General features: G+C 36.4%; 2 protein-coding genes and 1 long non-coding RNA gene across 6 annotated transcripts in view; 2 read left to right on the plus strand and 1 right to left on the minus strand.

Annotated features, from left to right (window-relative positions):
- On the plus strand, positions 1-22,369 carry DYNC2LI1 (dynein cytoplasmic 2 light intermediate chain 1). Of its 4 annotated transcripts, none has more exons than XM_040697690.2 (13): positions 1-49; positions 293-410; positions 1,283-1,317; positions 1,868-1,937; positions 2,899-2,987; positions 4,906-5,092; positions 7,711-7,779; positions 8,708-8,785; positions 9,711-9,787; positions 10,124-10,194; positions 10,796-10,893; positions 13,135-13,263; positions 20,871-22,369. In XM_040697690.2, exons 1-13 carry the CDS (start codon positions 36-38, stop codon positions 20,934-20,936), a joined length of 1,101 nt encoding a protein of 366 aa, XP_040553624.1. In that variant the 5' UTR covers positions 1-35; the 3' UTR covers positions 20,937-22,369. The 4 variants fall into 4 exon arrangements, with proteins under 4 accessions (XP_040553624.1, XP_419456.4, XP_040553625.1 ...); XM_419456.8 differs by having other exon boundaries at positions 13,135-13,227; XM_040697691.2 differs by lacking the exon at positions 8,708-8,785.
- The window catches only part of ABCG5 (ATP binding cassette subfamily G member 5), a 16,635-nt gene continuing 11,197 nt past the window's right edge, over positions 21,709-27,146 (minus strand). The window contains exons 11-13 of the mRNA XM_419457.8: positions 25,027-25,212; positions 24,117-24,229; positions 21,709-23,052 (exon numbers count right to left, since the gene is read on the minus strand). Of these exons, the coding sequence (XP_419457.4) occupies positions 22,856-23,052; positions 24,117-24,229; positions 25,027-25,212 (496 nt within the window). The 3' untranslated portion in view covers positions 21,709-22,855. The remainder of the gene's footprint in view (positions 23,053-24,116; positions 24,230-25,026; positions 25,213-27,146) is intronic.
- On the plus strand, positions 22,939-24,826 carry LOC107052929. Its single transcript, XR_001465760.4, has 2 exons — positions 22,939-23,080; positions 23,448-24,826. It is a non-coding gene; the product is annotated as an uncharacterized LOC107052929 (long non-coding RNA).

Genomic DNA, 27,146 nt, shown 5'->3' on the forward strand with positions numbered 1-27,146 from the left:
GGCGACGGGCAGCCGGGCCCGGGCGGATAGCGGCGATGCCCAAGGCCGGGTGAGCGGGAGGCCCGCCGGAGCTTTGCGAAAGGGGCTCGGGTCCTCCGCCGACTCCTCCGGGGGCACGGCATCGCCGCCGTGTGGGCACGGGGCCGGCGGGCGGGGAGATGGCTGTAAAAGGGCAGATTCGGCCTCTGCGGCTGTAACGTGGCGTGGGGGAAGCGAGGAGGGGCTGCCCTCCTGCTGCCGGGCGGCGGGTTGTTCTGCTCTAACGGCGCGCCTGTTCTGTTTTCCCAACCAGCGATACTCTGTGGGATATTGCTAGAGATGAAGTAGAGAAAAGAGAAAACAACGGCGACGATGGCAAGCGCGTGGAAGTTTGGGAAAAATCAGTGTTGTTTATGGGAAGCAAAAACGGGGTAATGCTGGTTATCAGTTGTGTTCTTTGAACGCAGGTTATGTTGGGGAAAAGATCTGACACGTGTGGTGTTCGCTCAGTTCTTCTGAAGATGAGATGCTGTTAAGTTTCCCCTTGTGAAGAGCTAACTGGGAACAGACCGACTCAAGTGCATTTATACCAGCCTTGCTGTGATTACAAGCACTGGTGTGTTGCTGGGCACTGTGTGTATCAGGCAGATCTGAGCACGCATCCTAAGAGATTGCAGGGTGGTGGTTCCAGGCACAGGAGGGAGAGTGACTTTTTATGCGGGTAGATACTGACAGGACAAGGGGGAACAGTTTTAAACTAAAAGAAGGGAAATTTTTCACTGAGAGGATGATGAGGCAGTGGCACAGCTGCTGGAAGAGGCTGTGGTGCCCCATCCATGCAGGCACTCAAAGCCAGGTTGGATGGGCCCTGGGCAGCTGAGCTGAGGGGCCGCCCAGCTCACGGCTGTGGGTTGGAAATGTGTGGGCTTCATCTCCCTTCCAACCTAAAGCATTCTGTGATTCTAGGATTCGTGTGAAGGTTGTTTTACTTCACTGTCCTGTAAGTTTGGTCATTAGTAACTCTGTATCTGCCATCTGTTAGTATTATTTACTTTTCAGAATAGAATTTTAATTTTAGAAGGATTGTTATCTGTACAGCCTCTAACTAGCAGTTAGAACAGCAGGGTAACTTGATTCTGATAGAAAGTTGGCAGTTAGTTTTCCACCATAAAGTTACAATTACATGACTACACTTTTCAGATACCTCATAATAGGAACATTACATCAATTATTTTCATTTAGTGATAAAAACTTATGCCTTAATGACGTTACAGTAGAGAATTTCTTTGTTTTTAATTTCCAGGGGAAGACCACTATCATACTGAGGTGTCTAGAGAGGTATGTGTTAAGTATTTTTCAACTGTAGGTACTTACTGATCGTAATAAAGGACATTATAAGGAACAGTTGCTAGTAGAAGAGAGACGTTTAAAACGTAGCTAACTAGTAGAGGTAGTCATGTAATCTAGTTGATTACTTGCTGGGGTTTGATAATGAGATATAAGCCTTTTAATTTTGTTACAGTGTATTTTTTAGAATTTTACATGAACAGTTATGTTGTGTGATAATACATAATACAAGTAAACAGGTGTTGTCTTTTGTGTCCAGTTGATCCCTTACAGATTGAACTTACTTCCCTTCACTATTACATGTCATCTGACCCCTTCAGTTCTTTCCTCCAATATGAATGCTTAAATGGCTATCTCTTCAGATTGGTGCTGCTCTTTCTCCTGTCTTTGGCAGGAGAAAGACACTGTTGTATAAAAGTGCCTTCTTTGTATTGCTGTTTCTAGGCTAAATTCTGAACTGATTGATAAATGTAATGAAAGTAGAATTAACTTTACTTATTTAGAGTATCTTGACAAAATTGAATTATTTTTCCTTGGATAGGGAAGAGGTTCCAAAGCCAACGTTAGTTTTGGAATATACCTTTGGGAGAAGGGCAAGGAGACACAATGCAGTGAGTACCCAGAAAGTTTAGTTTTATTTATATATGTAGTTTATCTTATATATATATTAATATGTAGTTTATTTTCATCTTGTTGGTTTTAGTTTATTAATTGTGGGAGGGGACAAGGTTTTTTCAGTTATCATTTTATTAAAAATATTTTAATCTTTAATGTATTTTTCTCTATCGCTAGAATGCAGTAGATCAAAGACCAAAATATAACACAAAGAAACCAGTTTCATTTATGAAATCTCTCTTGTTTGTCATGTTTGAGTGCTTTTATCTTCCCAAGGAGGGAAGATGCACAGGATGCATACCTTGAACTTTGTCTTTAGAGTGTGAAATGAGTTTAAACCAATGAATATATTTACAACTGGATTCATTGTAGATGATGTTCAATCATAATTAAGTTTTGGTTTCCGTGTCAGTATCACTAACTTTGCTCTGCAGATTGTGCTAACAGGAATATTGAACCCATTCTGATCACTGCACAGCACTGTCCAGCAGTAATAAGTTGCTGCATGTAGTTGCTGTTGCTGTTACTGAAGCATGGAGTAGAAAATCTGAGACATAAAATTCACTTGAAACTTCTTGTGGAAGCTAAATGCAAATGTAAAGATTGATTACTTTCTCAGTTGAGACCATCCGTCTTGAGCTGCAGTAAACAAAAAGAAGGATGAAAAGCTGATATATATATATATATTTTAAATATTTATCATTAATCATGCTGCTTCCTGACTTCTTTGCCTTAAAGTAGTCATTCATTGAGATTGTCATAGGCACACCAGGAATCTTTAGTGTTCTGTGGAATTTCTTCAACACTTTTTGTTTGATTTTGTTTTTCAGAAAACACTAATGAAATAGTATGTGATATTGCTTTCAGTCACTTGCACAAAAACTCAGTGTATCAGAATCAAAATTTTCTCTCAGTGTTTCATGAATGCATGCATTTCTAACATAATCTATTTTGCAGCCCAAAGATATAGCTCATTTTTGGGAAATAGGTGGTGGAACCTCGTTACTGGAACTGATTCGAATACCAATCACTGTCAACAATATAAGGTAAGTGATTAATATTAAAATTTCCAAGTTAATTTCAGCTGCTTGTCAAGTGTAAGTAATTCTCTAGACTGCTTATTACAGAAAATTCTTTCAAAATATTAGATAACATATTTGAGATTTTTTTTTGTAAAAAATCATGGTAATACCATCAGTACTCTGCTTTGAACTTCCTTTTCACAATCTTCTCCTAATAAGACAAGTTCTTAGCAGTCTCTAAGAACAAGAGAAAGCAATAACATGAAGGAAATGGGTTGGCCTTAAGTAGATAGAACAAGAAATGCAGAAAAAGAAAAGACGTAGTCTCTTTTATGCTCGTTGGATGAGCAGGAAAAGCAACTTGGGATATAAAGAAAAAATTTGGTTCCCTACTTTTATATGCAGGCACAGGAACCATCTCTATGGGGAGCAGTATTTTAGGGTGAAAGATGAGGAAAAAAATTACAAACAAAACTGGACACTGGATTATTAGGAAGTGAAGTGACCATTTGATAAGAACAAGATCAGACATGAGAGATGATGTTTCTGAAAAGAACTAAAACTGTTGAATGAATTATGAGAGAAGAGGAAATAATTCAGAGTGAATTAAGAGAATATAGTGAGAATAATCAGAGTGATGGCGTAGCATAGGGAGAATATGGCGTAGCATATACAAGAAATGTGTAAAAAGTTGCATGAAGAAGTAAGAATGTAATGATCAAAGATATATTTTACCTTTGTGTTATGATGCATTGCTGTATTTTTTTGGGAATCAGCTTTAACTTCCATTAAAAATAATAGTAATCAGAAAGATATAATTTCTGTCATGTACATTGCTACTGCTCTGGCTATTGAGATAATGCTGTTACTTAGTGAGGGACTAACATGAAAGAAAGGCACTTCCAGCATATGAAACCTCTTGTTGCTGGAAGGGCCTAGGGGAAATTCAACTGTTTTTCAGTTATCTGAATGAACTTAACTGAGCTTCACCTCAGAAACTCATGAGAAGGAATCTTCTCATGAGGATGATCTTAAGATTGTTTGATGAGAGACAGTGTTCTGCAAGATCACCCATGTTAACTTCAACATACTACTCAAAAATTCTACCATCTCAAGCTTTTCACTAGTTTTCTCATCCATCTATACTCAAGCAATTTTCTTATCTAAAAGTTCCATGAACTATAGTTGCACCAAGAAAATTTTCATCAGATTTTTTCCACAGCATTTGAAGGTAAAATTGGACATTCACTTTGCTTTGTAGTATTCCTGATAACCACTGTGGTCTGGAATCCCCTTTCTCATGTCATGATGGAATGTGGGGAAAAAAAATTACTAAATCCAGTCAATTTTTGGTGTTTGCAATGTCCCCCTTTGCGTTTACACTCCAATGCTTTTGGAGTTGTGGGAGCCTGGTAGTTTGTAAGCATGCTTTGAGTGCTCTGACTTCTTCCATTTGTCTTTCAGATGACTTTCTGATATACTCATTTGAGGTTCCAGAGGCACCATCCATCAGACAGAATGATTCCTTTAACCAGCTTTTTCTGTGACAAAGAAATAATGAAAGTATAGAAATTCCTAATACATTTGCGTTCAATAAAGATTCTGTCCATTTACTAACGTTGCTTCAACTGGGAGTGTAGAGTTCGGAGATGACGTGCTTGTAAACAGTGCCTCCAGAAAGCAAGTCAGATACATACAACCCCCTAAAACTTCTGATGGAAAGTTACTGAAGTAATAGAACGAGAGACAATGGAGAGGTTTCTTCAGTGCTCAGGGCATACTTAAAAGCCATCTCTCTTTGCTGTCACCTTCAATTCTATTTTAGCCTTTGTATTTTCATATTTGTTGCTTTCAGCATTTGTACCACAATTATGGTAGTGAAGGAAAAGGCTATTTGTCCCACGCACTGAGGATCTGAGCAGATAATACCTTTTTTTAATAGGTCATTTGCAGTAGTTCTCGTATTGGATCTGTCCAAACCTAATGAACTCTGGATGACTATGGAGAATCTTCTGCAGGCCACCAGAAACCACGTGAATAAAATTTTAGCCAAACTGGAAAAGACAGATCCTGAAGTAGCTGGTGAAATTAAGCAGAAGATGCAGAACAATCTACAGAGGGATCATCCAGTAAGTTACTTCTAATATTTTCTCCAGATGTCATGGGCCTTTATACAGTTAAAGATAATGCTTTTCAAAATGATAAACAACTCTTTTAGATTTTTCTGCATGACTGAAAATCCATTTGATGTAGATGAACCTGTTCACTGGAAAATTATAGCAATTTAATAAAAATTCAATAAGAGCAGAAACAAGGAAAGAAGGTTTCTTATATCTTTTTGTTAGATATCTAATGTGATTGTTATGGCATGTTACACCAATCAAAAGAAATAGTTTTAGAGTAGCAGTTTGCTTTTTTTCCCCCCTCGTCTTTTTAAAATGAAGATGAAAACTAGAATGTACAAAAGTCATCTAGCAAGAGACTAGCTGAAGGTACAAATTTAAGCGAAGAATATAGTTATAACAGCCATCAACATGACTATATACTTTGCATTTATTTAAATGTCTATCACAAACTCAATGCCTTTTGATAATCTGACAACTAATTAAATTATAAAGTTTCAGAAATGTTAACATCAGTCCTTTAAACATAATTGCTAACTAAATCTCTGGAAAAGCTAAACTAGATTATGCGCAATAGAAATGAAAAATCATTGTGCATGAAACCTCTGCAAATGTTGTGTATATATAATGGATAAATAAGTATTTAACAGTTCAAAGACTTGGCACATAAATCTAGTTACTGTAACTTCTAAAATGCTGGTATGTAGTAAATACTTTTCAATTTTTGAGCTAGGTAAGCAACTTGTCCATTTTTTGAGAGAGCAATATATGCAACGTTCAGTAGATTTAGAGTATAGCATCTGAGTTCTGCTGGATAATAATTTCCATTTTTACTTTTCAAGAAGGTATTTCACAAAAAGCAAATACCTACAAGCACAACTGGTAACAAATCATGACTGCAATGTCAAGCTTACAAAAAGGGCTTATCAACTGGAACTACTAACATTTTTCAATAAGAATAATGTTCTTGGCTGAACATGAGCCGACAGTGTGCCCAGGTGGCCAAGAGGGCCAACAGCATCCTGACCTGCATTAGAAATAGTGTGGCCAGCCGGAGCAGGGAGGTAATCATCTCCCTGTACTCAGCACTGGTGAGGCCGCACCTCAAGTATTGGGTGTTCAGTTTTGGGCCGCTTACTACAGGAAAGACGTAAGTCTTAGGAGGAGTGGCTGAGGGAGCTGGGATTGTTTAGTCTGGAGAAGAGGAGGCTCAGGGAAGACCTCATTGCACTCTAGAATTTTCTGAAGGGAGGTTGTGATGAAGAGGGGTTTGGCCTCTTCTCCCATGCAACAAACCGGGCCCAAGAAAATGGGCACACGTTGTGTCAGAGGAGATTTAGATTAGACGTAAGGAAGAACTTTTTCCCTCAGAGAGTGGTCAGGCGCTGGAATGGCTGCCCAGGGAGGTGGTGAAGTCGCCATCCCTGGCAGTGTTCAAGAGGCGTTTGGATGAGGAGCTACGAGAGATGGTTTAGTAGCTTGTGGTAGCAATGGGAATGGGAGGATGGTTGGACCAGATGATCTTGTAGGTCCTTTCCAACCTTGTGATTCTACGATTCTGTGATTCTATGATTAAATGTCTCCACTGGTTTAAAAGACTCGTTACCCTTCAGGAAACACAGTTATACTTTCTAAAACTTCCATTCTGTCTTCGTTATCATAAACAACAGACAAAAACAAAATGTTCCGTTACTACTGGGTTCTCATTAAACTTTCTATGTCAGTTTTGTGGGAGGAAATGTCATCATTTACAGTCAAAAAACTATTTGCTCTTTTATAGCTAAGCATTTTTAAGATTGAACAGGATTGCTAGGAATCTGAGATTATTAGACTTTTCTGTGTTGTGGTGGTGATTTTGTTTTTTGTTGGGTTTTTTTGTTTTTGTTTTTTTTTGGAAGATTTGTTATATTCCATTAGACTGGATAAATGATTATTGGCTCTGATTTTTACAGAAAAAATGTATCAAATGCAGACCTTGTTTAAATAGGCGGGGTGCCAGTTTTAATGTTTCTGATGTTAGCTTTTTATTAGTTAAGCAATTAACACTTCGGTTATTTATTTTTTTTCAAGTTCTCCATTTTACATAACAAACTATACAGGAGGTTTTGCCTTGACAATGTAGGAGTGCAGCAATTATTTTTCCCTTCACAGTACAGAATTTCCTGTATTTGCAGCTTCGTGCTAATTCTCTGTCATTTAGTCTGTACGTGAGGTAACCACTTTTAGAAGTTAACAGTTAGATCTGCTGCAACATATTTCTTTTCCACTCTGCTGCAACCAAAGCAGTTTGACAGATTCATCTTATGAATGAGAGGGGATTTGTCTCATTTCACAAAGACTACATGAAAGCCTTCCAGATAACTTGAGAATTATTGTTATCTGCTTATTAAAACTTGGACCAGATGTTAACCATCTAAGCTGTATCTACGCCTCCAGAGCTACTGTCATCCATTGGTATCAATTTGGAGAATGTGGCACAGATTCAAGTTTATTCATTCAACTTAAGGTTCTGAAAAAATAAACCTGGTCTCGTTTGAATTAATTTTAACCCCTTTCAGTTGTTTTAACTATTACAATCTTCTATAATTTGCTTACACTGCTTAACTGTTATGTCTGTTCAATAGGATTATGACTTGGTTGACCCTTTTCCAATACCCTTGGTGATTATTGGAAGCAAATACGATATATTTCATGTAAGTAATTTTTTATAGTTGTAACAGCAACAACATTAAGCTACCATTTTGTTCTGTACCTTTTTTCCAAGTTTTTTTTACAGTCGAATGTGTAATCACATCTTTTGGTGGGAGAGGAAAAAATGTACTGCTGGGTTCTCTCCCAGCCCAAGCAAATACACACCCACTTTCCAAGTAGCACTTGGTCATGAGAAGCTAGAACAGTATGTTTGAAGTTTAGCTACTGTCCTGGCAACTTCTGCTTACCTGGATGACTACATGGTACATTTGTACTAGGCCATCTCAGACTAATTTTTATTAGTAAGTACCAACTGACCGCTTTAAAAACTCTCATGTAATGAACACTGAATAACAGTCCAGTTCCACTGGAGTCTGTGGGCAGACTGCTACAAGCTTCAGTGGGACAGCTTTTCACCCCCTTTATCCAGGGCATGCCATTTGTATGATCTTATGTTAAAGGAACATAAATTAAATGATATTTTTATGCAACTTTCAAATCTTGTGGTTATTAAAATTTAAAGAGCATATAGCCAAAGGTTTACTGAAAGCTAAGTATTTTCCCAAAAAAGGAAGAAAATACTGATTCTTCTAAAGGTCAGTATTTGGTTTTAGAATTTCAAGAACTAGGAAGCAAATTAACTGGAAATTGAATACAAATTCCCAGTTAAAAACTTTTCTGGACTAACATATTGCCAGAATTAGGCTCCCTCTGAAAAAAAGAAACAAAGGGAAATAGTGACATTTCTTTTCAGAGTAGGCTGTTACTGATTCTGTCTTAAGATATAATTATGCTGACAGCTGAACGCCTCATATATTGCAGCCTAAGTGCATTGCAGTTTAAAGAAAAAGAGAAAAGTTCTAGCTGTAATGTTTTGGGGTTTTTTTGTTTCTTACGCATGTGTTCCAATATCAGCTTTTTTTTTTTTAGGAGTTTGACTCTGAAATGAGAAAAATAATAAGCAGGACACTTCGATTTGTTTCGCACTATTATGGAGCATCACTGGTGGTATTTATATTCACTTACTAATTAAGAAATAATGAGATGAGTAATACTTGTGCTACAAAATATTAAAAAAATAGAAATAGAAAATCCTAGAGAAGACAATTTAATTATTTTTACAGTAGCTTTCTTAATGAGATAGTTTGTAAAATAGGTTACAGGTATTGTCAGAGGATGGATAAATACATGTTGTAAGCAAAATGCCTAATGCCCTAGTAAGCAAGTCAGTAAAAAACTAAAAATGTGGTTATCTGTTAGCAAACTCAGTTGTAATGTTGAGCTTATTGCATGGCTTGTAAAAGCTTTTGTTGGTGTGATAAAGCAGGCAAGAATAAGTGTTTAACCTAGATGGATAGCATTAGCAAACCAGCCTCTTTGGAAGAAGCGTGAACTTAGCTTAGGTCTAGTGGGCAGACTTCTGAAGATTTAAAAACCTGGCTCCAGGGGCATGACTTTGTAGCAGTTTAAGCACAGATTACCACACACTTATGAAGAATAAAACCAAGGTCTTTTTCACACTAATGAGTAGGAACTACCAACTCAAGAGAACCACGAGACTTGAGAAAGCATTTATATGGGAATATAAACTGATATGAGTTTGGCAGATCATCTCCTGAGTAAAGGCAGAAATCTTCATGATCAGGTTCACAACCCAAAACAGCTGCCTCTTAGGCTCCCTTTACATTGGAATGTGGTTATAATTTTATCAGCCATCATTTCTGTAAAGCCATTTTGTGATAGTGGCTTGTTTTAGTTGCTGAACAGCTTATGTTTAAGTTGTTTATTCTAGTAAATCCAATAAACATACACAAATTTTTTTTTAGGTCAGAAACTAGCCAAGCTCTATCCAAAATAGTCTATGCAGATGATGTAATGTAGTATTTCTGTGCTGGAAAATCATAATGTATGTTTTGTTTTCTAATTCATTTAGTTTACCAGTAAATCTGAGGCTCTCCTGCTGAAAGCTCGCGCTCTTATTAATCACTTGGCATTTGGCTATGATAGAAGGTAACAATGATTGTCTAGCTATTAAATGTCTTGCCCAGAGTCTATAAAGCTATTTAATGAAAATACTTGGATGACCAAGTAATAAGACAACCTCTGCAAAATTCTTGTTTGTGGAACTTCCTCCCTCAGCTGCACACCTCTGCACAGGATAGTGGTAACTCTTGATTTTATTCCCTAAGCTGACAGAAAGGAAATATAGTCACCATTATAATTAAATAGATTTTTGCTTACTTATCTCTGTGTGAAGCCCAAAGGAGTCTATTCTTAGCAAGAATAATGTAGTTATTAGTTTATTACTAAATGTTCTCTTAACATGTTTTCTTTTTTTCTGTTTAGCAAGTCCGTATCAGTGGATCACAGCAAACCACTATTTATCCCAGCAGGCCTGGATTCACTGAGCCAAATAGGTTAGGACACTTGATGTTCATTGTGTTTGTTGCTTAATTGGTTTTGAAAGTTTGAAAAATATATTAAGCTGTTACAAGATAAGCACACTATCTGTTTTGACTCATCATTGAAGCAAACGGTGTGGAAAATTTTAAACTGCAAATCAGTATTTATATTACTGAGAATTACTTTAAGTAGCTTACTGAAGTAGGAAATACTACTTCTCTGAAAAGGTGGTCAGGCACTGGAATGGGCTGCCCAGAGAGGTGGTGGAGTCACTGACCCTGGAGGTGTTCAAGGAGCGTTTGAACGTTGTGTTGAGGGACATGGTTTAGTGAGAACCATTGGTGATGAGTGAATGGTTGGACTGGGTGATCCTGTGGGTCTTTTCCAACTTTGGTGATTCTATGATTCTATCAGGACTACCTCAAGTAGTTAGCTACCAACAAACTTTGATCTAAAAGAAAATGTAATATGGAATGCCTCCCAGACTATTCGTAGCAGCTTTTCACTGTAGAAGGTAAAGTGTTAAAGTAGCTGGATCAGTATCCAAAGCTATTTGGTAATTCATGTTGTTACAAAACATACTTGTATTATTTTGTGTTGTGCTGTTATCCCTAGGGCCACCACCCACCTCAGACAGCAACATCGGAAAGATGCGTGCAAACACACCTTTAGAACTGTGGAAAAAAGTGTTTGAGAAGACATTTCCTCCCAGGGTACGTGTTTACACGTCTGCTGCACAGATTCTTTTCCCTTAGAATAGTAGTAATATTACTACTAATTGTTGCTTTTTCAGTCCACTGACTGGAATTTCAGTCACATTTGGTAGTTCTGTTTCTTCTAACCTCTATAATTCATACTTTTTTTTTAAGACACAGACTTGTACACAGCGGTGGCTTGGTTATTGGCTTCTGCATCTTCAGTCACCCCCTTACTTTTAGGAATAATGAAAGTGCTGATTTAACCCTCTGATTGTTTTTCTAAAGTTATGCTTTTGCCTTTCGTTATGTTGAGAGAGAAGCTATACTCAACTTTTTGACATTTTATAAGGCAACATACTCCTGAATGCCTGAACCAAATGACAGTGATGTTTCAAGAGGAGAGCTCTTCAAGGTTGCGGCAAGCTACTGATCTTATTTTACTAGGGCATGAGGCTTTGAATCAAGGTGCATGTTAGTGTTCTTTGCCAAAACCTTCTGGTTTGCTCTAGGAAGTCTCTATGGGAAGGATTTACAAGATCATTAGAATCCTTTGGCATCTACATAATGATAAATCTTTTACATACTTTAGAAATTTCTGGTCACAAGATGCAAACCCCTGCATACTTCTTTTGAATAAAAGTAACTGCTGTTGTTAGTAAGAACATCATTTTCTATTTGACCTGAGCAAGTACAGGCTGGTACTTCCTCCTTGTGTACTTGGCTGCATCACAGTTCTTAATCCTTGTCCATGTCCTGCCCTACAGCTTATCTGGGCAGGCAAGGAAGGGATTTGGAACTGTGCTTCAAATTACAGCGTACAAATTGCACTTTTTCTAATTTTAGAATTTGGATCACCATTCTTGGTGGGAAAGTATCTTAACTTTTTCCACTCATTTGTTTGCTACATACCAAAGCTTAAAAATTATTTCTGGTCGCTTGTGACCACAATAAATTATCACCAAGATGCCATTCTCAATACAGCGGGACCCATACGGTAAAGACTAAAGTTTTACTTTTCAAAAACTATAAAGTTATTTTTCACATAACTTTTGCTCATAGCCTTTTTAAAAGCAGTGAGCATCCACCATCCAGTAGCTGTCCATCTCTCCTCAGCACAGCTAGTAATAATTATTGGATATGGGATGTGAATATTTAAATTCAATTTCTGAAGTCCTGCACAGGACTTGGTTTTGACCATAACTTTAACGCTATACCAGTGATTCAAATCTGCAGGTAGATATAACTGCCAGAAAGCAATACATTAATCATTTGGCCTCTCTAGCTAATTATTTCTGGGCAACCAGAATGGTTACTTTGTGTCTTTGTGCCATACATCATAGAACTTTAGCAGATGCTGTCTGAAGTTAGATACCCTGGCCCTTTCTGAAGGGTAAGATAACTCAGAGTAGCAATCCTTTAGCAAACCTCAGCAAACAGTAGCATTTACCCCATTTAAGGGTACAGCTTACACTGACATTTTTAGATGTGTCTGAATACATTTCTTGTCTTGCAAGCCCCATCAGTGAGATTTCCATTCTTCTGTTTTAGTTCCAAAATATGCTTTAAGCTTCAAAGGTATTTTAGTACAATGAGAATTTCCTTCATTTCATGACAGTTTTAATTCTGCATTATTTTATTCTGTTATTTGTATGGTTAACTACTTGCTACTTTCCATTTGTTATGACTGCGGAGATATATGCAGCACAACATCTAAAAAAACCTTATTTAAAAGTTTTCTGTTACTGTATTTTCTTCTTTGGACTTAAATGTATCATTCTCTGAAGTCTAGTAAATGAGATTTCACAACAGACAAAACAATAGTAATAAAATCTTGTAGTGTTTCACAGATACTGAAATAATGCTTCTGGCAGCCTTAAATGAAGCATCGTCTTGAGTATTAAAATCACTGAGATGCATGTCCGTAACTGTGCCCAAATGCCATGGGCCAGAAAGGATTTTTGCTTTCTGAGGAGAGAATAATAAACATCTACCGGATAACAATTCTATTTCCTTTAAGTTCTAGCTGCACCATTACTTTCTTAAAATTTTACCAAACCGAGATAATATATTATATTGCTTTATCTGATCTGTATCCTACAGTGCAATTTTTGTCAATAAATGCAAGATTTTAATACCTTTCTATTACAAGCAAAATGCTTCCATCTTACGTATATCACTGCATATTCTTGTGAAGGGAACAAGAGGTAAAATAAGATAAAATTTACCTTGTGCCTTTCTCTCATTTCTTCCTCTTAGAGTTTCAGTGATTTACAAGATAGCAAGGATCCTGCACAGGATTCACAGTATGCTGAATATGAAGTTGATGTCATGAGAGCTCAGAAAAACCAGGTGTGTGCTTGTTCTGCAATTGCTCTTCACAGTCAGGTATTCCAAAAACACTAGCATGGCTGAAGTAATTGTAGAATATACTTGTACTGTCCTTTTGTCTTTACATAATTTCTACTTTACTTCAGGGACTGTTTTCCACATAGATATGGTTCTGTTTTTTTTCTATTGGTAGACACTTTGCAGGTGGAGCATTGTTAGATCTCCTGGTTTTGGCTCTTCACTTTAGAAGTGAATGATTCAAACATTTCCTCTTTCTCTTCCAGAATTATTTCACTGAAAATAAATTAGTCTTATGGATAAATTCTGTGGTGAATAGGCTAAGGTCAGATTGTTGCCTTATCAGTATAAATGTAAAACCTCCCATGAGTAGAAATGTAGGCTTTATCAATATCATAGGTATGGGTCTGTCAAATTTAATCCAAAATTTATACATTTGTCTTTTTTTTTTTTTTGGAAGGAATATAGCATACTTATTTGGAAAATTCTGTATTTATTAAAGATTCATTTGTTTCACATGCAGAAAATCCTTTGCTAGAATAACTGAGAAAAATTTTGCTCTATTCTCAAAGGTTATATGTGGGCTACTGCTTGTCACTTAACTTCCTTGTGTACTAAGTTACTATGGTTAAAAGAGGTTTTTATAACAGGGGTTTAAGCTGATGAGCGCAGGAGAACTTTTAAAGAGAGACTGTACCAATTTAGGTCTCATACTTTTACAGAGCACCCTGCTTAAGATGAAGGGTAGTTTTATTGAGCTGCACTGTAGTTAATCTCAACTAACTGTAGTATACTACAGCAAATTCCATCCTTTTGCATTCATGTAAAAGAAAGCAAAGTATTTCATTCTATGATTCGATGATTACTACTGCTATCCAGTATTTGTACAGTTTGGTTTGATTGCATAAAGGCTGTAAACTTATAGTTAGTTTAGTATAGCATTAATACTGTGAAAGAATAAAGCAATTTTAAGAATCCCATGCAATCCAAAATTGCACGTTGCCTGTAACGTCCTCTTAATGTAGGCATCAGTTCTGAATTTCTGCTATATCTAAAGCAGTCTTATATTTGTAAAGCACATTGCTTTTGGAATTTATAATACAATCTTATACCCAGTATAACTATATGGTATATTAAGATATATTATTTTATTATATATTATATATATATATTAAGATACCATATAGTTATACTGGGTATAAGACACCATAGATAATAGTAACATCTTGCAAAACAAGTTGCTGGTATGCGTTGATTAAATCATGCAGGAAATTATTAAATTTTCTATTTTTAAACAAAAGAGAAAGGCTTTTAGAACATGAATCTGTTCAGGGGCATTGGAAACCAGGGTAGTTTTTTTAGATGGACTACTACAAGTAATTTGAGCATTAAAGAGAAAATTACTTTTGTTATCTGCACCTATTTCCTAAACTTCTCTATCATAAAGTTCAACTATTACAAGATTAGTTGCACATTATTAAAATGTTTCATTCTCAAAGAATGTCATTCAATTTGAAATGCACCAAGATAGCAATGTACATCTTTAAGAAAACAAAACAAACAAAAAAAACCCAACAATGTAGTTAACAGTTAGTCTTGAGATACCTTTGAATTTTCCACTTCTTATATGAAAAGTGGCACAAAAACCCAATTTTTAAAGGGAAACGTTAAATGCATCGTGTGGCTAATGAAATCATAATGCAGTATGAAACTTTCATATCATGCCAGGGTACGTTTTGAAAGCATTTTAGTTCATTTTACTTTCCCGGACACACACTGTTAATGTGCCACTTTGGACTGTAGGTTTGCTTGTTTATCTCAAAGGTAAGCTTTAACGGAAAGCAAACACAGAAATACTGTAACAAGAAAAATAAAATAGCATCTTGTCTCTGTATCTGATGAAACAATTAGCACACCTGACTGAAATTCTGGCCTTAGGTGGGACTGCTAAATAATACGTCATTGATTTATAGATAATCATAGCAATATAAAGTTTAATAAAATCAAGGCTGTTTCCTCTATTACCTTCCACTTGTGAGGAAGTGCCCTAGCACCAGCCAGTCTCTAAATAAATCCATGTGGTTTGCAGAATGTATTTCTCTCCAGGGATTTCCGAGTTCGTAGAGTTTGTCTGCAGCTGGGGTCTCTGGAGAAATAAATGCGTCTCTTCAGCATTGGCTGTGATGATTCTTAATGTAAAATTAGCTTTGAGAAGGATACACTCTTTTAGACCAGATTATTCTGCTTCCTTATTATTTTCAGAGTTAAGGATGAGACTTACCACTCTATTAATAAACCTCTTTGCTCTGGAAAGCTCTGTGGCCACCTTTTCCACACTGTGCCTTTGTTCTACCTATACTCTCTACCTTTCTCAACTATGTCTTTTCAGAATTCTTTTCCTAGTTATTAAACCACAGACATTACTTGCTGATTTATGTCAAATAATGCTCTTGTAATTGTTTACTTCTTTTTTCATGCTCTGGAGTTATTCTCTGAGAGAATATAGCATCTAGGACCTTTTTGAGATCTGCATAAAGGATAAAAATTCCTTCTATATGGACATTTAACTGTAGCTTTGTTCACAGAAGCAAACGTTAAAGCTAACCTTGAGCTCAAGGAATTGGATAGCCTCCCACTTAGGTTCTTTAAAGTCAGTGCCAAAGTACCAACAGGTCACTGTTACGCAAAATTGAAGTGTTAGGGATTGGTGGACTGGTGGTGTCTTTCGATGTCAGCTTACAAGTAATGGCAGCATATCTTCAAGAACAAGGCTGTAAAGCCTTAAACAGAAGAAAGGAGGGCTGGGGTGCAAAAAGCAGCAACACTGCACGTATGAAATACACTGAAATAAAATTATGAACATTTATCTGAAGTAAGATTAGAAATATATCCTGTCACTAATCCTCTCATGAGTCATGCAAACACCAAACTTGTCTATCTGTAGATTTATTTTACTACTATTTTTTTTAGATTCTGGATCAAAAACAGCCATGTCACTCACAAAATGTGGTTCTAAAACATCTGTGCTGTGTTGCACTCATGGGCTAATGCATCGTGTCATTCACAACTGGTGTCATCTTTGGTGTCAGATCTGCCACTGTTATTCACACCCCATCAGTATCTGATTGTGGTTGGGATCAGTCAATCACACATTGGCCAACATGAGGACCAGCCATATTTTTCTCAACATATTGTCCTGCTATGAGCACATTGCAGAACTTCAGGAGAGCACTTCAGTCGTTAAACAACATAGAAGATTTCATGCTGTGCAGTGAACCTCCTGTCCCGTGTTAGGGGGCAAAGGGTTATGACACTCACCTTTACAGCAGGAGCATCTTTCGTCTTCTCCAGAGAAGTGCTAGTTTTCATGTTGTGAAGAAGGTTACGTAGGGTGTTGATACAACTGCCAAGAGTAAGCTTTCTTGTTTTTGCATGAAAACATATCCAAATGGGTACAACACAGGCATTTTAGCGTTGGTTTAAGAGTCTTATTAGAGCATAGTTATTAAACTTCTACCAAATCTTAGTTGCTTATTTTAATCCTTGTTTCAGTACTTGTTTCTTTTTACTGTGCTCCAGACTGAGAGCAAGTTCAGTGAGAAACCACATTTAAAAAAGACAGTTAAAGTCATGATGCCAATCCCTTAGAACTGAGGGAATGCAACAATTAAGGCTTTTCCTGCAATCGTAATTTTACTCCTTGTTTGTAGGCATTATAGTATTGTCTTTAATTACATGATCATATACTATTTTGCTGATGTCTCAGTTCAGTTGTTCAGTATTTCTTTTCATTATACTTATTCTTTGTGTACCTTATTTCTCAACCTGCCATTCAGACACTTCAGTGAACACAAAAGTATTAATTTTTTTCTCTGAGAATGTGTGGTAATGTTATCTTATCTGAGTGCCTCACAAACATCATTTAAGTCTTTCTTCTCAATCCCTTTATGAGATAGCTGAGATCTTCCCCATTTGACAATTGAAGAATTTATAGTAATACAGAAGTACAGAAGGATTAAGGTTAAAAATATATATATAAAAGAAAGGAAAAAAACTCACTTTTAGCCAATGTTGAGGCATTCAGGACAAGTTGCTGGCACACCAATAACATTTGAAACATTCAAAGCATGCTGAAAGCAATTATTAATTCTGTAAATCTGATCTGTATGACATACACCTGGTTCTCGGGGGGGGAAAAAAAAAGAAGCTTAATTCTAGCTGTGATCATTTGGGCTTACCTGGAAGTATATTCTTTGGTAGGATGTTCCTCTGGTCTGCAGAGAAGATCTCTGCAGTGATTGTGTAGTTACAGTATATTGTAAAAATCTGCTGATGTTTATAGTATATGACTTCATGAGCAGGAAGGGTTTGTCAGAAATGTCTCTGACGTGATCTTTAAGTTGTATTTGAAAGATTTTTTTCCCCTATTCACCTTGCTGATCTATGGGGATTTATTTTACATTCTGTTTTACATCAAAACTAAAGAAATATACTCCTCCTGAATCAGTGCATTTGTTAAAGGTTCTTCTCCCCCATATAATCCTGTTTATTTCTTTGCTCTCATTTCACTTTGAGTAAAAGTAGTCTTCCTTTGATATGCCTCTTAAGTGTACAGCAAAATGAGAAATATGTATGGTTTTTGTGGTGGAATAGACACACTGCTTTAGTATATGCTGGTTTTAAGCGAATTGACTTGGAGCTAGCTAAAATTACAGCAAAATAAATTCTGCTGAATTATCCACCTTTCTTGAAACACTTAGTCAGAAGCATTTGTAAGGCTAATTATTTAGGCAACCAGCACCTGTAGAAGTGACCTTAACGCTCAGTCCTCATATGTAAAGCTTCTTAATCTATTTTTACCCCTTTCTGTAGCATTTGAGAAAGCTGTTAGAGCTGAAGTTACTTTCTTAGCATCAAACAGGGATAAATGTACTTCTTACAATATCCCAGCATTCTCTCTACTTCTACTACCAAACTGCTGGAAGTTTGCCAATGGTTCAGAATGTTCCGAGATCACAGTTACTTTATATTAATAGTGAGGGAATGAAATACTGAGTATAGACTGGCTTACAGATGGAACAGTATACAGTCCCACTGGACTTGTATTTAATAATGCAACTTAATACATTTAGCCACAGTTTGTTCTGCATCAGTCATCAGTGAGTAAGCTGTAAAACTCAACTCTTGCAAGCATCAGAAGGATATGTACTAATTAAAAAATCCTCTTATTGCTCAGAAACCTGTGGTGCTTTCTGATAGTTTTGCACTGCTGGTGAGGCTGCTGAAGTTACTGCCTGAAAGAGAGAATGCAATAGAATTTCCTCACAGTTTTTAGGCAGTGATTTTTCTGTTTTTCATGTAAAACACTTGAACAGTTTTGAGGGTCTCCACTGCATTTATACTAATCACTGCTTGAAGTCCAGCCCTTTTCCTTCCTTCTGCCTCCCATTTTTATTCTCATCACCCCAAGCTTCTCCAGTAGCTGTACAATCGTAAGTGCATAAACATTATTTTTTTGTGACTCCTGGAGGCTGGCTTTACTTTCTTGCTTTGGCAGATAATTTTAATATGTATTTTGTCTCTCTTTTTGGCTTGAGAGTGAATTTCAAGAAGGATGAATGTTCTTTTCTGCTTAAAGCATTTTGGGAAAAGGAGCTCCGGGTTTTTAAGTAAACTTAGGAGCAAGAATATAAATACATTGAAATCTCACTGAAGGAGTTGTACTACTCCTGAATTAGCATAGATCTTTTGAAGCTCATAAAAAAAGCTGCTGGGTTAACTTCTTCTCTTTAAGTGGTTGCTCTTAGCAGCCTACTGTATTGTCCTGTTAGCATGAGTTCCTCAATAAACAATGGAAACAAATAATAAAAAGCAGAGTTTTTGCCTGCTCAGCTCTATTCACAGCAGTATATTTGTACGGCCTGATTCGGTATCTCGACAGATCATAGAGCTGTCTAAATGCAGATATTTGCTTTCAGAAGCTTTTCAGGTAACCCATTTTAAATCTGACCTTCAGCTGTGTCTCAAAACATGCATCTAGCTTTGTTTGTTTAGCTACACATAAAACACAAAATATCACTGTCTTAGAAGACCTTCCTGGCACATTTTTCACAATACAGAACTTAATACTGCAGGTAGATCATAGCAACAATGAGTCAAAGTTATCTGTAGTTAATTGAACTCAATGAGAAGTTGCAGTACAATTAAATTTTTTGTGTGTGCTGTAGTTAAAAGAGAGTTAATGTGTTCTTGTAAGTAAGATAGAATGCCTTTTTTCATTGCAAGTGGGACGTGGTTAGGTCTAACAGTTATTTCATTACAGCAAGTATCTTGTCACTCTTAAATGAACAAAAAGCAGCCATAGTGCATTTAAAATAGCTTTTTCGCTGGAAAAAAATAATCAGAAACGATTTCTTACAGTATACACCACACAATAAAATTCTGAAAATGAAACTGCTGTTTGCAGTGTTGCTGGGACCTTCTCTTACAGGCTTAAGGATTCCCAGTAGCGCTATTTGACTGAAATGAGATCATTTGCTTACCTTGCTGGTGTTCTGCTGATGTCAATATTCATAATACAGACTGCCCCGTGCTTCACACCTAATTTACACTATTTATATCTCCACAATTTGAGCCTCTCTTTGCTTTTAGTAATCTAATTATCAGCTAGAAGATGTGTAATTGTAATTACCACATTGGTTTTGCATTTTAGTTTTACATACAGGTGTAAGCTTTTCAATCTCCTGAACAGCAGCACCTGAAACGCTTCTTTTTTTATAACTATTAATCAAAAAAAAAAAACCAAAAATTAAAAGTGTGGCATCATTGTCTGTCTCGATTACTACATTTCCTGAACAGTCCCAAGCAGTGATGAATGTTTCCATGGATATCCATTACCATAGATTGGGTAGACACGGTACACTGATCTCCTAAACAACCATTGCATTCCTCCAAAATACATTTCTGCTTACTGCTGTCTGGACAAGACTGTGAAAGGTAGCAAAGACAAAATGCAGCTTAAACTTCAGTGGCCACAGCAGGGCCATTATAAGGGAACACCTGCCACATGTATGTCACACATATTCTTAATGTATCTGGCTTCAGTTCTGTAGGGGTTCCTTAGGCAGTGTATAAAATTTCAATGGTTCAGCCGCATGCTTTAAAAAAAAAAAAGTTTATTTTTCCATATTCTTAAGGAATTTCCAGTCCATTTTGCTCCTTGAAAGGCCTTGACTTGCATGCTTGGGTTGTGTGACAAATGAGTTTTTGTTCAGCAATTCTGTTTTCTGTTCTTAAAAGACATGTAATGATACATTTTAGTATGTTCATGTGGAGCCCGGCTTCTCTGAAGTGAATGTCTAAGAAAGGGTCTCAACTTTCTTCTACCTTAGAAAGCAAGCGTCTAGTAAAAAATAATAATAATATAAAAAAAAAATAAATCTAGCTCCCTATGTCTTTATGTGAGCGCAGATGTATCAAATGCCACACTTTCAGTATTATTTTGTTAGAAATAGCAACCATCTAGTTATTTTTTTTCTACAGTGAATAATCTTTGTACATGCTTTAATTGATGAGGTGGCTAATATATCTTATCACTTTTAGTCATGAGGATATTAAATTAATATCTACATATATTTCTTTTTCAGGAATTTGAACAATACAAAAAAAATGCCTCCAAATCCTGGAAAGAAATGGATTTTGATCCTGATTGATGAACTGCTGAAGGCACTAAGTTTCACATTTGCAGGATTTGAATATGAAGGTGGCGTCAGTCCTATCTGTTTTATAATTTGTAACAAATTACTCATTCTTTTTTTCTTTTTAATGATACTACCCTAATCATGTGCGTAAATGCATACAAGTTTTCACATCCGCAGTATGAACTCCATGGTTAAATACACCAGGCTTCTTCAAAAGCAAAGCTTAAGAATGCATTTCCATCATAATTTGACCTATTTGAATAGTTCCAGAAAAATGTGCAGAACAAAATAGAATTAAAACCAATTTTGATCTGATCTAAAATTTACAAATCTTCTTTATCTCAGCTTCAGTATCATGAAGTTTGATTCTCCTCTGCTGTGTTTCAATACCTTTGCGCATTCAATTCAAAACAAGACATTTCTGTCAAATATTCTAATGCTGTAAGTCATTCTAATAAATTTTAAAAATATTTTGTTAGTGGTGGAAGTTTAATTAATTCTCATTCAACCTAAGCTAGAGAAATGCTGACCTAAATATACACGGCTTTTTGTACATGGACTTCCTCACTGCAGTCAGCTGGGCTGAGTCTTCTGAGAATAAGCAAGACAAGATCTTCATTGAAGCCAGAGATGGCTCTTGAGAGCTAAGACTTGTAGACTTGTCAGAGAGTAAATGCCTAAACAGGCACTTGGCAGAGCAGAATGCAAGAATATTCCCTGATGAACAACTCTCTATGTGGGCATAAAAATGGCAAAGACAAATTAACCTGGTATCATTCCATCCTTTTAGATATATTTTTTTCATGTATTTGTTTATTGAATTTTTTGTTCATGTAACTTTTGTATCTGAGAATATTATACATAAAAATAATGAGAAGAAAATCTTGGCCTTGGCCAGTTAAGTGAAAAGCTGGCATTAACTTGGGGATTCCATACTTGTTAAAATGTGTTTTATCTTAAAACTGTAAAATTAAACTAATTATTTTACTATGGAATTTTAAGGTACAAGTATACTTAACTCTTTCAGTTATTTAAGACTTTCAGTTTTGAGAGTTACTTGCTTCTATTTACTCATTGGATAAATTAACCCCTTTGAAGTATTAGTGAGCCCGTGAGAATGATTTCCAGAGAAAGATGCAAATAACATCTCTCTCAAGAAAAGGGAGACAACATTTATGTATGTTTTTCCCTAGTTGAACTGATACTTTATTAATAAACAATTTTTCCCCCTAGTAATTCACAGACTGCTTCCAAAACAAGATTTAGAACTGAATACCAAGAAGAAAGAGCAAATATAAATAACATAACTGCCTTCTGTGATCTGGCAATGCTTACAAAACAAAAACATTTGGTAACCTTTATGTTGCTTAAAGATGTTGTACTCATGGATGCTGTGGTTGGATTGGATGCATAAGATTAAAGTGATTTCTTGATTCTGTCTTTTATTACAGTATTTGGTTTGTTCTCCTTCCGAAGTCCCACAGATGGTAACAAAACAAAGCATACTACTTCAAAAACAATTCTAGAATCAAGATTTACTCAGCAATTCTACCTCTCTGCTTATTAGTAATAGTTAAAAAGTACTGGGGAAAACATTCAAGCACCATTAGATACCTTGTTGAAGAATGAGCACATCAGCAGACTAAATCAAATTTTAAAAGTCCTCTAAAACATGTAATACTGTTGAAATGGCTGATCTGGGAGGGGAGAGAAGGGTGGGAATACCAGAAATAGCCGGAAGTCATTCACACTCTTATTAGAACGTTGTTTTTTTAGATGGAAAGTGTCCACTTAGGATCAAGCAAGGGAAGATGAATGTGTTTCTATATGTTTGATCGCTTAAATTCTATATAAAATCCATCAGATCAACCTTTGAAGTGTAATAAAACTGAAAGTACAGTATTACACATTGTTAAAACTGCTACCTTTTTTCACTGCCTGCTAATAATCTTCTCTCTTATTTTGAAGCTCAAGATTGCTATAATGGCAAGTACTGGTAGAAAAGCATAGAGCAGCAAAAAATCCATTGTGAACCGGGACAATGCGCCAGGAAAGTTTTGTTCAATGAATTGAATGCCACGAGAGATTGGACATGCAACATTCACTGTAGTGGAACTGTTGTCTCTACCTGTCAGAAGAAAAAGATAATTCCTTCAGTAAGTTAATCAGTAAAATTAAAACCCAGGGTCCAGTATCTAGGTCCATACATTTAATTTATCTAGCCTTAATGTTATTTTAATGATGAATTGAGCCCACAGCTACAGCTCCCACCCTTTCGGTGTTAAGAACAGACAAACCTTGTGTTTCAGCAGTTAATCTAGGCCACGTTATTCAAAGAAGCAAACAAAATGTCTCTAGGAGCTTTCTGTTTTGTTCATACCAAGTAAATGAAGGGTCTAGAGGGGCTGCACTTTGGCCAGTATGATAGACGTATCATTCACACTATACATCAGCCATTAATGACTACTAGCAAAGTCATGGACTCATTTTCTAATAGTTGTTTTTATGGTTGTATTCAAACAGCTGCCACCCTCACTTTTCTAATGAAGAGGGGCAGGAAAGATTGATGACAAATAGTGCATAAAGGATATGTAGCCTTGGAGAGAAGTACAAGCACCTGTCCACAAAGCCCAAAATATCTTAAGGCTGAAAGATAGCTGAAAGCTTTACCCCTGTTGACTGATTCACATCATCCTTCTAATCCTTCCAACCTGACTGTAATGTTTTTCACTTACCGTGCTCACAAACAGTGAAGCACAGCCTGACAGACCTAAGCTGCTCAATATTTGCCGTGCTAATATATTTGAACTGAAGCCTCACTAGAGTTAGAGGAAACATCTGGTTGGGTGTTATGTGTACTCCTCCCTGTATTGATATTCGATCCTATATTATCTTTTTCTATTGATACTCTATTTGTGCAACTGCTCTGATGAGCACATAGTAGGCTGCAAAGTTGACTTTCCAAAATGGAGAATAAAAGAATAGGTGAAGAAGAAAAAGATGAAAAACTGAAAGAATGAGAAATGGTTGAAAAAAATAGTTGGACATTTATCTAGCATGCAAATATGGCGTTACAGTACATTTTTCCTAATCAGTAAGTTCCGAATGTTTTAAACAACTAACAAGTTTTCTTTAAGTTATCAGGACAATTTAGTTGTTTGTAGAAGGAAAGGAATACTTCTGAATACTTACCACAGGTGAAGTTTAAGCCATAAAATTCATTGACAATCAGAATCTCACTGCTGTATTTTTGGAAGGTGAAAAAGCTGAGGATTTGAAAAGGCATTGGCATTTCTTCTATGGTCCTTTTAAGAAACAGAGAAGTTAAATTGTCATTTGCTACATTGCAAGAACCAGTTCTGCCCTAAATTGAAACAATCTCTCTGATTGTGGGAGAGTTACGTGAAGAGTTCTTGGCTGTACATGTCAGCTTTTCAAACATAAGTTTTATTTCAGTACTAAATGAGGAGACGGCAGCGAAGGTTCTCTCTGACTTCGGTACAGCATGGTAACATTCAGTCCTAATTTCTTGTTGGTGCATCGTAATGTTCCTTCACATTTATTAAGCTATTTATTGATTTAATATTTTTATGTAGTTGAGTTTACACAAATTAAAAAAGATATCTGAAAAGTTGACTAAACTGGAGAAGAATATTAATAAAATTATTGAGAACAACTGTTTTTTTCTAAAACCACTATTTAATGTGTGTAAGTTCCAGCAATTATTAAAACTGGTAGGATTTTTTTTCTGTAGAATTCTCTATTAAGGACAGCATTTGATACGATCGTGTTGGCATATGTAAAAGAGTTCAGCCGAGCTGTTAGGTTTGAATTGCTCAATTTTATCTTCAAGTTATATGCTATTTTGCAATAATAAATAAACATTTTAATATCTGAAGTTATTATTTGTGTGTGTGTGTGTATTTAGTACAAAGTCTAACATGATTAGATAGTTCTTCCTCTCTCTGAAGATAACAGCTGCACTTTTGTTACCTTTCTCCTCTGCATTACTGCACTGAAGCAATACAGATTTTTCTTGAAACTCATCTATAAGTAGACTATTTTAATGTCAACACCATCATGAAGTAAAACGTTTTCCTACCTTACGAGTCCGGTTCCAACTACCACACCTGCTGAGTTAAGCAGCACCACTGCGCTTTGGACTATATTGGGGTTTTGAACAACCCCAAGCATCACAAGGGTGAGTAGTTCACCAATTACATGGGACGCCAAGACAACCGCAAAGAAAACTCCAAATCTGAAAGGATCAGGATACAACCCTACAGTCCTGTACAAAAAAAAAAAAAAAAAAAAAAAAAAATGAACCAGGGGATTTTTTTTAAGCAATTTGGTCTGGGACAAAACTTGGAACACACCATTCATTTTTGTTTTCATTCATTTCTGCAATCATTGCTCATTAATGGTTTATCCCTTCGCTTTTTGCGTGTTTGACAAAGCCTTAACAAAAAGGGCATCCGCTTAACTTCATGACATAACTGCAGATGTATGAGCTTTCTCCATCTAGAATAATGAGGTTTATGTAAAGATGTAACTGTAGGGAAAAAACAGTGTTATTTCAAGATAACCACCATGGCTTTAATGATCCCCTAAACTAACATCCTCCTCCTTTGAGTCCATTCAGTAAGAGTTGAGTTATTTATAGGTTGTATATTTAAAGGACACCTTTATGCAGACAATTAACAGATGGAATTTTGCACTTCTGCACTTACATGTAATCGTAAAAATGGGTATACTCACCCCTAATTGAATGGAAGGCTAATTGAATTCACCACCCCTGTAATTCATCCAAATGCAATTTTTCCATAGTTTCACACTCTTTAATAAATAACACACTGTTCCTTGCTTGTCCCTCACTTAAGGAAAATTGTTCCCCTCCAATTTCTGCTTAAGACTAAAAAGTGAACAAAGCCAGCAATTGTTTGGCAAACTTGACAGATGATAAAACCTTTAATTATTTGGTGACATAGTACATTTCCACTATACTTCATTCCAAATTCCCTCATACCAGTACATACAACATGCTCTGCTTAGCTAGAAAGCAGCTATTTGACACTTTTTTTCATATTCATTGCTCAAATGAATATCAAGAGTCACAGGACTCTGTCTTATTTTGTAATCCACCACACCCAAACCATGCCCTTGAAGTAGAGCTGTTAATTTTCTCACAGAATTTCCTGTAGCATATTTTGCATGTAATACTGAAAGAGTCTCTATTATAAACACGTGGCTGAACATTGACTGCAAGTACTAAACATTCACCGAGCCAGCAGGTACTTAACAACTTCTAACCACAGATGAGTGCAGAAGGAGCAGCTCTCCAAGGTCCTAGCATTAAAGTATCCTCTGAAATTCTCTAATAACAGAACTGTGTAGATACAGACTCCCAAATTTGGGATAGGTGTAGGAACAGAAGAAAACCAAAAAATACAGAATGAAAAAACAACTCAGAGAATAGAAAATCAGAGCAGTAGAATGGTAGGATAATATAAACTGTTAGAATATTCTCCAGAGGTATCCTTAGCTAGAAAAATCTGCACAAATAGAGGACGTGAACTCGATTATCATACAAAAGTGGCAGTGTTTGTTCTTTGCAGGACCCATTTTGTGCCTGATCATGAAGGAGTTCAGGTCTGTCTGATGTGCCTACATGCACAAACTCTGAGAGAAAATGGCTTGTAAAAATAGACACCAGAGGCTGTAAAAGCCTCTGCAAAAGCTGGTCCATTGAGAGAAGTTTAGTCCTGAACAGAAACAACTTTCAGAATTTCATAGAGAAACTATTGACCCTTAGAGGCTTAAGGGTGCTACAAAATCACTCTAAAACTTTGCTCACTGATGGCTTTCAGACAACCTTCAAGATAGCAAAGACATGGCTAGAACTAATATTGGTAAATATTAACTGGAATCAAGTTCTTTACTACTGATTTTGTCTGAAGCTGCTAAAGCACAAGGGCAAAATCTTTACCCATATGAGTGACAAACAGTAGCTTGGGACAAACAGTAACTTGTGACCCTCAGGAGCCCCACAGACCTTCCATCAGTGACTCTAAAATATACTTTCCAAACCACACCCTTCTCAGAAATCAGCTTACTGGCATGTAGCAGTGGAAGTGCTTGGGTGAGCAGAGTGCATCCCAGCACTTGCTTTGAGGAAATAGTAACTCCTGCTAGTCTGTGAACAGGACTTTGAAGGCAGCAATG

Source organism: Gallus gallus, chromosome 3 (assembly GCF_016699485.2).
Source record: "Gallus gallus isolate bGalGal1 chromosome 3, bGalGal1.mat.broiler.GRCg7b, whole genome shotgun sequence".
NCBI lineage: Eukaryota > Metazoa > Chordata > Aves > Galliformes > Phasianidae > Gallus > Gallus gallus.